Here is a 14,871-nt window from a genome sequence, read left to right as displayed (position 1 = left end):
TTGCAAGCATTGTCTAGTTATGTATCCAAGACTATAAAGTTCCCATCAATCATGCCTCTGATACCATTCCAGCATGTTAGGAAGTGCTTCCTGTCCTTGATGGGAATGCACCTCCCTCACCTGAGCCCATGACGGAGCAGATGAGGATCATGGAGTTGTATTTGATCTCAGGAGCGCTCTTCTCCTCCATCAGAAGTTTGTGCAGCACCTGCACTAGTGTGGCCCCTACAAAATCCTTCTCTGCTGAATCTATCACAAGTCAGACAGAAACTTTGACGTTCAAAATAAAAGGACATTTCAAATAAGGAAAAGGTTTTGCTTCCATTGACAAAAAGCATTTGAAACTGTGTGTGAAATTGTTCATGATTTCATGGAATGAGATGGGTAATCCATACAGGAAGCAGCAAGCATAATCCAGCCAGTGGTAATATGAGAAAAGACTTAAAACCAACCCTAAGGGAATGTTTTATCAGCATGTCATGTAAATTCACTAGTATTACCTACCTAGCACATGTAATGTTTTTGTTTTTTGTTACCCAAGTTTTGAGTCCTTTGTTACCTAAATCTAGTGCTGCTATGAGACCCAAGGCCACCAGTGCTTCATTCTGCATGATCATGTGTTCACTCGTTGCCATGGTAACCAAGTGCTTTACACCACCATACTGAATGACTGTCCGAACAACTTCCTGTTTGAAAGCAAAAACATATCAACAGCAATATGAATTGCTACAATACATTCTATGGTTACACAAGTGTATATAGATTGCTTGAGCGTGTGTGTGTGTGTGTGCCGGTGTCTCCCTCTCAGACCTTTGACTTGCTGTGTCGAATGAGTGCTGAGAGCAGGCGGTTGGATTCTCCCATCACGCCTGCATGGTCCTTGGCCTCACACCACTCCACCAGCCTCTCTACCAGCTTACGGTTCATACCCAACTGTTCTGCAGCATCCGCTAAAACCACGCATACACAACACACGCACCCACACACACAATCATAAAGGAGGCTAAAACATATAAATATATTAAACAAACATGGGAATACACACTCAAGTGACAAATTGTGGACTAGAATCTTCCATCAAAAAATATCTGTGGAACACAGACATAAAACATATTGATAAACACCTCTCCTTTAGGAAAGGCCCATGTCTCCCTTCCACACCATACCACTTCAAAACAGATTAAACCTTTTGCAGCTTCATCACACTTCTAGGTTTTTTTTACTTTCTCAACATGTCCTAAAAGCAGTGGAGTGAGTGTAGAGCACAAGTGTGGACAGCCTCGGCAGCTCACTCTGATTTCCTTTAAAAGCTCCATGTGAGTGTGGGTTAAGGCTGCCAGTCCCACTGCCCACACACTGCCCACTGCGCCCCCACATACCCCTTGCTGGGGTAGTCTTCTAGGTCTCAGCATTCATCCCTGTATTCTACAGTATTCTGGTTCATTGGTATGTTTGACTCTAACCTACTATACTGTACTTGGATATATTCTATGAGTAAATGACAAAGCACTTTTGTAGGTCGCTCTGGATAAGAGTGTCTGCTAAATGCCGTAAATGTAAATGTAGTCTGCTAGGACAGCCTGTTTAATTTTTCCCCAAATTCCATTAGATTTTTTATCGGCATTTGGATTTTTTTTTTTAAGAAAATACAGATAGAAAGTAATGACTATGGCTGAAAACCAGTAGATTCTGTTCAGACTGATGCATAAAATGAATAATTAATAAGTAAAAGAGCTATTTTGTGACATCACTACTGATACGGATTTAGTTTTTTCCTTTAAGAAAATACAACTAGAAAGTAATGACTATGACTGAAAACCGGCCAAATCTATTCAGCAGCCAATCGATCAATGCATCTGTAAAATCTACATAAAAAATTCAAAAGAGCTTTAACATGGGCCTTAGAGGACGGAGGGGTGAAAGAAATCGATAGATGAGGGCCTTCAGTGTAAAAGTGCAGTTGGCAGCTTGCAGTTAGCTGATGAGTCTTTTTACCAAGTTACTAACAATTTTGTTGTTCTCTCTATTCGTCCTTTGAAGAGCACATACTGGTTGAGCTTGATTAGGCTTTGTTCTTGAGGTGTGTTTTAGATTTGCCTTAATCACCACAAGTGTCTTTTTGTGTCCAATCTAGAGTATGCTGGCAAAACTTGAAGAAAAGCTGTTTAATGCCAGACCACCACGATCAGAGTACGTGAGCGGTACAGACTGAAAGCGAATCAGGGAGAGGGACGACTCAATTTCAGAGGAGCGGGGTTTCATAAGATTGGAACGTTGGCGTTTTCTCTTCGCTCCAAGATCGCTCCAGTGCTACAGGTCATACATTTTTACAAGCTTGGAATTCTCTAGATACTTTCACACAGACCATGAAAATGAACAAAAATATAAATACCTATTTAAAATATATCCCTAATTAAAACTCCTAACGGTAAACATAAGTACGGTGAGGCTATCGCTACCACAAAGGATCCGTCGTGGACTCTGAAACGGCATGCATCTCGAACACAGTTTTCCAAGAAAAGTTGGAGCGGAACTGAAGTGGAGCGGAATTTCCCGCCACTCCGTTCAGATCATATACTGCAGCAGAATGTGTCGTGTGACGCACTTTTAAAGGTTTGATGTTCTTCAACATTTGCAGAATGAGACTGTTGATGGCATGTTAGTGGCTTATTCCTCCCCCCCCCCCCCCACTAGATCAGTTGACAGAGAGCATTAACAGATAAGGCTGGGCTAATGAACAAACCACGAAGGGCCTATTCATTGTAAATTCCTTCATCTTAATGTCATTTCTTCCAGCATTAAGGAATTTGAGAAAAGGGCTTTTTAAAAACAGACTGCTTTAGAATTATTTTGCAGGGTGCGGTGGGGGGAGTTAAACATCAAACATAACATTGGGACATGTGATTGTGAATAATGGTGGAGGGGTGAAATGATGATATCCACGTCTGAACTCCGAGATAATGTTACACAATAAGTAAGAGAGTTAGTGGTGTGATATCACTACTGATGTGGCATATTTGAGACAACAGTAAATGAAAATGGAGGTATGGAGTGTTTGTAGGTTTTGTGATTCTGTTGACTTTTACTTGGCTATAATATGTTGCAGCTTAGCTGATTTAGGACTGATGGAAAAAGGAAGCTAGTCCTGAGAGGTTGAAAACACAAATATTGTTTGGAATAATACTAATCTTAATAACTGAATTTTTTTTTATTTTTTTTTACTGATCATCAGTATTTGAACTTTTCAAAGGAAAACTATAACAAAATTCCCCAGAACAGAGGCCGTTTTAAAGTAAACAACACGGGCAAAATGCATTCACTGTTACTGAGTTGTTATGCATTTTATTAGCCATCATTCCCACGAGAGTAGGCTATGGTAAAACTCATCCCTATTCCCACTGTCACTGCAGGAATATTTTCCATGGTGACCTATACACACACAGAGTGAGTCACATCCAGAGTGAAATATCTAGCATTGCAGAGGACTCTGTACTGCTTCTTCTGTGAAATGTGCTTTTTTCAGAAGCATGTTTGGATTTGGATTTCATTTTATTTTTAAATTCCACCCATTTCCATCTTTATATCCATTTTATGCCTCAATTCTGCAATTCCCTGTGTTCTCTGCATCACAGAAATGGGGGACCCACTTCGCGATCACTTCCAGACTACCTCATTTCAGCTCTCCCGCTGCCACTTGCCAAGTAAGGACACTGTGTGCCTGAGAGAGCTTTTGCAAGAGGAGACATGAATGTGGTCCTGCTCTCCTAGAATGAGGACATGTGTCGTTTCCCCATGCCCCTCTTATCTGAGTAGTCCGAAGGAAATGGTCAAAAGCACAGGTGAACTGGGGTGTTCTGGGAGTTTGCCAGCAGCTACCTTGTGTGTCGATGAGCATCCGTAACGTTCCCAGCAGCTTGAACTGAACCGGTGGCATCTCGGACGGGAGGAACCTCAGCACCACGTCGGTCACGCCGGCCGTGAGCATCTTAGACTTGTTCACCACTGATGAAGAGAAGGGGGATGTGAAAGCAAATGTAAAGCTCCGTCGATAAACCCAGAAACGGGAGCGGCACCAAACTGTGACGCCCCACGGGATTTGTCTAGGCACGCCCCCCGCTGGGTGGAGCCAGGTGTGTAGGCGTAGCATGGCACTTACCTGGGATGGCCAGGTTCCTGAGGGCACTGAGAGCAGCGTGCTGGACGGTGACGTTGCCCTCCTCCACATGCCTGTCCAGAAGGTCCAGCAGCATCTGCACAATGCCCGTGTCCACCATGTGGATGCAGTTCCCATCTGATGACAGGAGGAGACAAGGCACTTCAGAAAAAACTGCTCAGGCTAAGACTCTAGAAGTAATTTCTTTATAGCGTTGGGCTATTGTGTGAATTATTCATGAATATATCCATGTATCCTCTGAAATTGTTTTCAGCATAAAACTGTAATTCTATATTCGGGTTAGTATTCTAGCTAGTATCCTGGCTGTATTAACTTCAAGTTGCCTGTATTGAACAGAAACATGTGGAAAATGTGTTTGCATTTCTTTAAAAGTTGAACTTTTCCTTTAAAAGGTTAATTCCAATTTATATGGTCATATAGGGATATGTCTTTTTGAGGTATGTATCTTTATAAACATTAAGGGATCTCAAAGGAACCCTCAGTACAATGTCCAGGCCTTTATTTGGACATTCAGCACCAGAGCATGCACGACTTGCTCTGCATGTCTGCATCTGGTATGTGTAACACACAATCACAGTGAAGGTGAGGGTAGCAAACAGACATCATCGATATTCAGCACTGGAGCAACACACACAGCCTGGAAAGCTAAGGATGTTATGCACACTAATGCAGAGCAACGATTTATGAGTACATTCTATTATGAAGAAAACTTTATTTCACTATTGCTTTTGTCAAACTAGAACTGATCAGGACTCCAGCTATAGAACTCACCGTTGCGGGCGAAGTTTGCGATGGCCAGGGCGCCAGCTAGCTGAAGCTGGTGGCTGTTAGACGGAACCCAGGAGAGAACCCTCTGGAACACGTTACCTTTACCCCCATCAAACAGTTTCTGCATTGACTCGTCTGGGGAAAAAAAAGAAGGAAAGGATAATCTGCCACGTTCATCCACATTTCCAGCATAAATGTAGGTGAAATATTTCCAGTTAACACTCGCCGTCTGGTCAAACCCAGGTCACTCAGTAAAGAGACCAATTAATGTTAACAACTCAGGGTACAAGACTCCAGTACAGTCAGTCAAACGATTTGTACAATAGTCACTAGAGTATACTCCAGTAGTACCAGTAGTACTGAATCTTACAACTGTAAAAGGTGTCGCATTCAATTAGATAGAGCAATAGAGTAGATTTATCACTCAGTGTACTCTAATATAAGAAATGGTTGCATATTATCTAATTAATCCTCAAAGCATTACTCAAAAGTACTATTGTAGTCAAGCAGCTACTGTAGTATAAAATAAGGCTCTGCATAAACTGGGTAGCTCACCAACAGGACCAAAACATAGAGTTAAATACGGCACTCTGATCTGAGGAAGTATCCCAGACACCCCTCCCTACGCTAAGGGAAACCCCAAAGAAAGCATTCCCCTTCATCCATCAAATGACATCCATAAAATAAACACCCAGTGGAAGTGTTAGCACCCCACACGCCATTCAGCCAACATTAATTATTCAGCCAGAGATGAAAAATGCATCGTGTTCCTGCCTGCTAAGCAGAGAGAAGGGGGAAACACAGCACAACATTGTCAACAAAGGGGCTTCACTGGCTTCCCCCGTGTCAGGACTACTGCTGACCAACTGCACATCAAATCTGTGCTGGTGTATGAAGTCCAAACACAGACGTTATGGACCGTCTATGATGTAGTGAAGGGTGCCAGTGTAAATGAGGTTTCAGTTGTGGATGTGTTTACTGTATAAATCTATTCATTTAAATAAAATAGGATTCACAGGTCAAGATTTGTTTTGATTTATTTATAAAAATCTAATGCATCTTAGTTGATACTTCAAGGAACTTCATCTAAGCCTGAGACAAATCAGTGTTTAGCTGTTAGAGTAATCCTAATATGAAATTAAAATATATCTAAATGTTTCCACATCATTTGTTTGTTTTTACAGACAGTGAAGACACCATGCATTTCATTCAAAAGGTAACCTAGATGCTTTTAACCCACACAGAGTTAAATGCGGTCACCAACTACCACCTGCTTCTGACTGAATTAACACAGTCCTCTATGCATTACCATTTCTACTGCTAATGCCTAAGCCTTGCAAAAGGAATTCTGCTGAAAAATATTTTCTAGCCGTCTGTAACAGAGCTCAGTGCCCAGTTGCTCTCCTGGGCATTGAAGATCTATCCAAGCGCCTAATTTTTCCACGGTGCTCTGTATTGTACATCGTGAAAGCGAAACCAGGGCCCAGAGAAGAGTGGCGCGGCACCTCCCAGCAGCAGCAGCACCATGAGGTCAGAGGCGGTTTTCAGCTGAGCCGTGTCCTCCTCTCTGTCACTGTCCACCGTCTGACCAACCACATCCAACAGACACTCCACCAGGCCTGCCTCCACCAGCTGTAGCTTGATCACATCTGAGAGAGAGAGAGAGAGAGAGAGAGAGAGAAATGTGAGGGAGTGAGAGAGAGAGAGAGAGAGAGAGAGAGAGAGAGAGAGAGAGAGGGCAGTTAGTTTAAATGGATAAACTTTGATTAATTCTACAGGGCTGGATCTCTTTAGCACATTACTATCATCTCAGCAATTACCCAGAGGATTTGCACCCTCCTGAAGCACTCCCCTGTTTGCATTGTTAGGTACTAAAGGAAGTATAACATTTCTAAGTGTCTAGTATTTAATGTGCTACATTACATAACATTCATTACTAAATAGAGACAGACACAAACAAAAAGATTAATATGCCATAATCAGAAGTGAAAATTATCCTAACAAAAAGAATCAAATATTAATCCATCAGCAAACAATTTTCCTTCATGGACAAAATCATAAACACACCTGAACACATGAACAGGGGTTAGGTGTACACAAATCACTGCTTCACTCACTCTCCCCCGTCTGGCTACAAAACCTCCTGCAACACTATAACAGGTATTCTACCTCCATCTCTCTCACTCACACATGCACACAGATACATGCTTCCCCCCTCTAGTTGTGTGTTGTGGCTTTAAGTAGGACGTTGTCTTGGAGACCGGCAGTCAGGGAGGGCAGCACCGTGCATAGATGGGTAACAAGCAACCAGCCAGTCGGCACCTCGACAGAGACTCTGTGCCCCTCCCTCACACTCACACTTTCACACCCACTCGCACCCTCAGCCCTCGTCTGGAAATCAGGACCATCCTCTCTCTCGCCATCCCTCTCTAGTCATTTCCATAGGCCCACAGGCCTGTAAACACCCTCTGCTTCATGCTCTCTCATGGCTTTACCTTGTACCACATGAATCTCTTGACAAGCTCTCCTCCGGAGGTTTATTTACTCTTTGGTGTTTCACCCACACATACACACTCACCAGCATGCACATGCACAGCATACACACCTCCCTTTCAGTGTGTCCCTGGCCTTTTCTCTCTGTCTTTGTCCATCAAGCTTTGAAAGGCATGCATCTCTCTCAAAGAAGCCTACATGCTCGCCTCATCTCTCTTTCACACACACACACACACACACACACACACACACACACACACACACACACACACACGAGCTGATTTCATGGCACAGAAGCAGTGCACAGCACAGCTGTTCCCAGATCCCAGGCTCCCACTGTGGGTGCCGTGACACTGGGGCAAATGACAGCACTTATTATCCTAACACAGACGGAGCTGAAACAACTCCAGCATCTGGCTAATTGTAGACCAATCTCTAAAACTGGTATGTCTGGAGAGACCCCTATGCGTAACAAGCCTATAATTCCAGTGGTTACACTTTATTCCAAATAGCAGATTCTAAGTCACAAAGTTATTCTAGACAGTGTAAAAACACTGTGATATTTCTTCTACTAATCTAGCAACATTTTCTAACCCTCCTTTTAGATACTGGCAACTCAGAGCTCAATGCTTGCAGACACCACACATGTTTATACACAAAACAGGGTGATCATAATTCTCACATCCGGTCACAACAGGGAGGCATGGAGTGTGGTATGTCACACTAAATGACAGGCTGCACTTATAGTTCAAATGAAATGTCGTGGAGGCTCGTGGTCTGCACTCCCCTATGTTCAGTTCTCAGGCCGTGTGTCAGTAGGACATGGACTACGGTGTGCACATTTACATTTAGTCAGGATACAACACGCAGAGGTTTCACATTATGCATATCACCTGTCCAGCAGATTCATCAATGCCATGCAGTGCTGGAACAATGATGTTTTCAGTAAAACCTTTAAAAATCAGAAGACCACCAAAAGATCTTCTTGTAAACAGTAAGAGAAGTCTTTCTTCTGACACCAGTGAAAGTGATTTCATTTAGCCTACTACTCTACTTAAAAGGTCCTTTTTTCTCTGTGCAGTTCAACTTCCGCATCTTACCGTTCTCAGCCAGCGGAGCCAGCACCTCAAAGATCATCTCCTTCTTTTCATGCTCCACCTGCTTCCGGAACAGTCTCACTAGCTCCTCTGCGATGTTTGTAGACGCAAACTGCTCCTTACTCGATTCTGCAGGAACAAGAAAACAATAACCACCTCACTGATGTCAGAGTAGTTAACACACACTGCTTCCAGCATAATAAAATCACAGTTCACCAACTGATATGATACAATATAATAAAATTATAATGGGTGTAATACCATTTAGAAGTCTTGAGTTGGACTGGATAATGAAATATGGCAGGCCACAAGGCACCTGCTAGGGTTGCAAATTTTGTCAAGTCCTTTGTAACTTACAACACTAAAATCAAGGATGGGGTTCAGGAAAAAAAAATTAAAATCAAACAAATCAAAATGTGCTTTATGTGTAAACAAATGGAGCTTTCCACCGCACCCTTGTGTATGATTTAAAAATGTTCCTTGTGACATGAATAATAAAACCTGCCAATTCAGATTTTAGTCATCGTTTATTTGAAATTAACTCTTAGCACTAATCAAACAATGTTATTCTTCTGTTACCGGTTAATCAAATTTGTGTTCATTAGGTACTTTGGACAACATATTAATCATAAATTTGATTACATTTAAATACAATAAATAATACACATCATAATTGTTTGTAAGCATGTAATCTGATCAAGTAGATCCTCGGCGGAACTAAACCTTACCTAACAATTTTACTGTCTGAGCCAAACACCAAAAGATCTCAATTTTTAGAGCTTGGTTTTCTGGGTGTTTTTTTGGGTGGTTTTTTTTTTTTGAAACATTTGAAAAAAATTATCTGAACAGTCAATGTATGTGCAACATGCAATGCAACTCTGTCTCTAGTCAGTCTTCCTAGTGTTGTCATTGAAAGCAGACACAACGTTGGCTGTTGCTCAGGATGTCACAAGCACATCAGCATCAGGTATCCAGCAAACAGACAGGGTCAGATGCTTGGAAGCTCATGAGGTCCAAGCAGATGTTATGCCAGCTGGTTAGCTGGGCTGGCAGTCCTACCAGTGAAAATCAATCTTTTATATAGCTGGGCAAAAAGTATACAGTGTCTGGCTAGGTTAACAACCAAAAACTCATGTATGATTCATATTGAGAAAGATTCAACTAAATTCACATTTGGTAATTATTAGCTCTTTAAACAACCAACAAAATGAAAACTTGTCCAAACTCTAGGTAGCATGCCTATACTCTCTGCAAACTTTATAACGATATATTAATTAGAAACACCTTGGTGTGCAGAATATAGCTCATACAATACCACATACAGGTTGTATTACCCATCCTCCTACTCTTCAGCAGGGGCCCGTTTCTGACTACAGAAACTACAGGTGTTTGGATATTTTGGGGAGACAAAACATCTGTCATCATATCAGCCACCTTCTCTGGTTAGTAAAACATCTGCCATTATATGTGACTGGGTAGTTTCTGCCCAAAAGACCACTGCTGGCTGGATAGTATTTGGCTGATAGACTATTCTCAACTCAGTACTGACAGATATAAAAACTCCAGCAAGCACTGCTGTGCTGTGCAGCTGTGTCTGACAGCAGTGCACCTGCTGTGCCGAGAATAGTCCGCCACTCAACAGTGCAAACAGTGGGAGATGCTTAAGATGGGAACTCACTTGACTGAAATGTATTATCAAGCCTAAAGAAACATATGATGAAACAATGAGTCTCATGCAAGAACCAGTAGCACAGCCAGAGTAATTCTTAAATCATTTACACAAGTGAATTAAAATCACTTTTTGCATGTGATAAATAAAATTTTCTCTTTGGCTCAAAAAACATTTATGAGATGTTTACACCTGTTATACAGGTCAAGTACAGCTGTTCACAAGGAAAAAACATATTGACTTATGGGCTGTATCTGTCAATAGATTGAATACCTTTTGTATTTTACATTTTTAAATTAAACTTAATGTATAGTCATGGTGACAGTTACATTTTGACATTGGCAACTGACTTTTTATACCACTATACGAATTGTCAAGTTACAGAGATACAGATTTCAAAAATGACAACCCATGGCAATCTAAACTGCAGCAATAGTCATCTGTCTTCCAAAAGCCTGAGGCGTTACGCAGTGACACGGCAGACTACACACTGACGTTTTTACCAGGTGTTTATTAACTACTAGACAGTTTTAGTTCATCTTTAATCACGGACAATAGGAGCAAAGCAACTATACTACTACGGCATTTTTGGGTGGTCAAAATTCTTATGACCTGTGTCTGTTTGGATCAGTGACAACAAATGTCTGATGTTGCAAGCATATTCCAAATCTGACATGTCAAAGATTTATTTACAGACTTTATGAAAGAAGCTCGAGGGATCTGAGATAGCAATATGAAAGTGTTCTTGCATGAAGCTACTGCCCTAATCTCCAGCAGGAAAGCAGCAGACTGCTATCCCCAGGCAACACTGCTCTGCTGAGCAACGCTGGGCTCCCACTTGAGCATCGTTAGGCAACAAAATGACAACTTTCTCTCTCACAATGGACAGTAACTTAACACCTCGTCCCCACTCTGGGAGAAGCACAGCAGCTACACAGCTACAGCAGTAACTGTTTTCAGGAAGGGTACATCAGTACCAGTTTCTCACTCTACCAGCAGCAAGGACAATTCCATGAAATCCATATATCCATCTTTGTTATATGTTAAAAAATGTTTTAAATTATGGAAAATTTTTCACAGAACTAAAACCCCTATACCACCTGAACCTTCTTATTAATACATTGAAAGTTATTAGTAAAAACTAAACATAGGCAACAGTGGCCAACACTAAATCTAAATTTTACTGACATGCTCAAGTTCTGGTCATTGAACACAGCTGACAAAAAAGCTGCGCGGGAACAGGCATGGCTCCTGACAGACCTGCCACAATTGAGCAAACGTGTACAGCTTCCTCTGAACAAATGACCTGCATGGTTCTAGGCCCTGTTTTTCGAAATAACTCCCCGCCCCTCTGTAAACGAAACCAGGCATTACCCAAGCCTGCCGACAGCAACAGAGAAGACCGGGAGCTGCGGTGAGTGACGAGCCTGTCGGCAACTTACCCAGTTCTGCCAGGTTTCCGAAGGCAATGAGGCACATTTCTGTGAGGGCCGTATTCTGGGAGTGGACCCCGAGAAGCTGCACCAGAGTGGGGATCACCCCCATGCTGATCAGCTGGGCCTGCAGTGTGTCTGGGGACGCAAAGAGATGAGACATGCGGTATCATCACGAGCGATCGGTCGCACCAGTGCACCAACATGGAGGTGCAGTCAGTGAAGTAGATGTGCCTCAGCCATTATCTCTGTGTCAGTATAGCTGCGGGTGCTAAACCCGCTAAATGAAGGATGCCGTATCTAGCATTGGCATTTGGCAGTTATGGTTTGAGGTGGGTGTTGCTTGATTAGCAGATAGCTACATTTGAAATACATGTAGCCTAGTATACACACGCTACTGATAAAACAATTAACATATCTGAATCCAGCATCTTTTATGCACATGCCACTGTGAATTCACTCTTGACTGATATGTGTGACAGGTAAGCGGTGTGTAAAATCATCTTTTCTATCTGAAACCTCTCACATTAAGAACAGTTTTACATACATCTGAATGGTGACGAAAAAACATCGGATCTAGCTTCTTCTTTTTTTTTTTTTTACTTGGGAATAACACACATTTTGGCAACGGTATCTGGATAAGTGCATCTCTTGCTGCTGCAATATGGGTAACCTTGTCACCTTTGTTTTCATTACATTATCAGCAAGCTGATATCCAACACCTGTCTGTATTGTAGCAAAAGGGTTCTAAAGGCTGAAAGAATCTTCTAGCGCACTGCCAGCACTGAATAATGTATGCTCATGGACCCAGATAGAAAGACACTGGGAAGGAGGGAAAAAGGAGGTAAGCCAAGAGGGAAAAGTAAAAAGAGGAGCGAGACAAAGGCACACAAAAACAAATGGAGGAGAACGAGAAGAAGCTGATGTATGGAAACTTTCTGACATAGAAGCTTTAAAATATGGAGTGTAGCATGGAAAGAAAAGCAGGGTAACAAACAAATGGGACCAATAAGGAAAGATGGAAAGATGATGTGTGACTGACAACTATGGTTGTCAAAAAACATTAGGCACCCCCTGCGCAGCACCCTGGCCATCCACACTAAGGATACGGGGCTAGCTTAGAATCCTGAAGATGAGAGATGATTTGTCTTCAGGGCTCTGTTTGCATGCAAAGTAAATATCACTCAGCAGATCTGTGCACAAACATTGAGTGACAGTCTCTTTTTAAACAGCCTTGAGTTGTAACTTAGCTGTATGCTTTCATCTGCCCACTTATTTCCGACTTTTACAGAGAGGATGCTATTGAGGCAGCTACGTCAATGGTAATTAACAGCCTTTGCAGAGGGAAGAAAACCTGTCGAAAGAGGGTGAGCAGGAAACATTTAACCACGATTTCACATCTCTAAAGGAACATTTACTAGTATTTATTAGTGCTCATATCAAAGGCTGCCAAGAAACAGAGTTTTAATATAATGACCTCAGAAAAAATACAGACTGTCTGCCTGTTTTTCAAATTATGAACTAGGCACTGAGAAATTCTCTTCTAAAACCATGCCTGCCACACTCCAGCCTCACCTGTTCAGGTGGGAAATGTGCAGATATTTCCAAGGCAAGAAGCAACTTTTTCTGCTTCCATTTGGCCTTGATCTGGCTGGTAGGCTTCTGCAGCTCTGGAGCCTTATTAATGAGAGCTATACCTGCCACAGCGACAGTTTACCAGCACTTACTCATTTACACTGTGCAATTGCAAACGTATCAATGCTGCATAATAAAAAAGCCTGCATAAGACCAGGGACATGGCTACTGACTTTCACTATTGTCAGGGTCTCTTAAATCAACTATGAGAAAAGCATTTGGTAGGCTGGTTTAGCACAAAGAATTTACACACTTTAATGAAATAAAATGAAAAGAAATGAAATGAAATGGTCATGGTAATTTTGCCTATGTAACCATCAATTATCAGCTATATTCCACAAAATAATGGTGTAAAGTTGTCAAAGAATGTTCAAGCCTCATGATTTCAATAGTAATGATAAGAACAGCATTAAGGCATGTTCAAGTAATGCAGTTAATATAGGTACTGCATTCTTAAGCAGCATAACATGTTGTTAATGCCAATATAATGCTTATAAAGCATAAAAAATATTAAATGGCCAGGGTACTTCTAGAATATCTTCAGGAAGAATTAAGAAAACAAATATATTAAACTTGTAAGAGCTTTAAACAAGAAAAACAGTTAAACATAACTGTTTTAGTATTAAATTCCTATGGATAACAAGGCTGATTTGTTGTCAGTAAAGAATGCTTGCCTAGGTGAAATACCGGTCCAATTTACTTACTTGAGAATATGCTTGCTTTAAAGTTGGATTTTCTTATTGCACATATTCACCTCAGAAGACTAAAGACCAGAGAATTACACCATGCAGACAGAAAGAGACACACAGACAGAGGCACAGACTGGCAAAAGCACAGTGCGAATGTGGAGTGGACATATTAAGTAACAAGTGGCTTGTGCACTTTTCAATTAAATTCTCATTTCACTAGATAATTTCAAACAGCAAGAAGAAACGAAAAGGTGCGATTCCAATTTAGCTGCCCTGGACAAAGCCACAAGACACCAGAGGTAATATAGTGAGACTTAATTACCATGTCATGCCCAGCCAGCAAGAGATGAAATGGAGCTCGGTTTGACCACTGATTATGCAACACTGGAGCACAGAAGTAAATACTCTGTGTGAATTCTCTCTGGATATTACTGAAAATACTGAGGTTTCTGCACAATGCAAGACAAAAACTTTGGCCGATCCACCTGGATTACCTTTTACTGTTGGACTCAAGTGAAAAAAGTACTTTTATATAATAAATATAAATAAACAGAATCAGGCTTTCCAAGAGCTACATTACTTTGCAGTATTTAAGTACCTGTAATCACTCATTACCATTAAACAAAACACAAATTGTGCAGAACATTAATCCTAAAGCAGCAAACTAAAACAGCAAGGACAATCAATAACACCTACATGGACAGCTGGTGGTTTGAATTTAGCATACAAAACATTTACCTGAAAGAACTGAAGGGCAAGATCTAGAGCAACATCTTAGGGTTAGCTGTTCACAGGCTCAGTGGCAGCAGCCACCAGATGGGATCAAATCCATGACCTCGTCAATCATGGCTATGTTCCCTGGCCAGATGCACTACCACCACATCTGGCATCTAAATACTAAACAATCCTGTGT

General features: G+C 41.5%; 1 protein-coding gene across 3 annotated transcripts in view; it reads right to left on the bottom strand.

The window, feature by feature from the left end:
* Positions 1-14,871, bottom strand: part of rap1gds1 (RAP1, GTP-GDP dissociation stimulator 1) — a 32,819-nt gene that overhangs the window by 1,878 nt on the left and 16,070 nt on the right. For all 3 annotated transcript variants that reach the window (XM_035519941.2, XM_035519944.2, XM_035519942.2), the window contains 9 exons: positions 11,644-11,772; positions 8,536-8,661; positions 6,448-6,591; positions 4,946-5,077; positions 4,157-4,291; positions 3,877-4,002; positions 811-950; positions 560-686; positions 121-249 (listed from right to left, as the gene is read on the bottom strand). In XM_035519941.2, the coding sequence (XP_035375834.1) occupies positions 121-249; positions 560-686; positions 811-950; positions 3,877-4,002; positions 4,157-4,291; positions 4,946-5,077; positions 6,448-6,591; positions 8,536-8,661; positions 11,644-11,772 (1,188 nt within the window). The remainder of the gene's footprint in view (positions 1-120; positions 250-559; positions 687-810; positions 951-3,876; positions 4,003-4,156; positions 4,292-4,945; positions 5,078-6,447; positions 6,592-8,535; positions 8,662-11,643; positions 11,773-14,871) is intronic.

The sequence above is a fragment of the Electrophorus electricus genome, chromosome 13 (genome assembly GCF_041902795.1).
Source record: "Electrophorus electricus isolate QZ-2024a chromosome 13, ASM4190279v1, whole genome shotgun sequence".
In the NCBI taxonomy this organism is placed as follows: domain Eukaryota; kingdom Metazoa; phylum Chordata; class Actinopteri; order Gymnotiformes; family Gymnotidae; genus Electrophorus; species Electrophorus electricus.
This window is presented reverse-complemented; position numbering and strand designations above follow the sequence as displayed.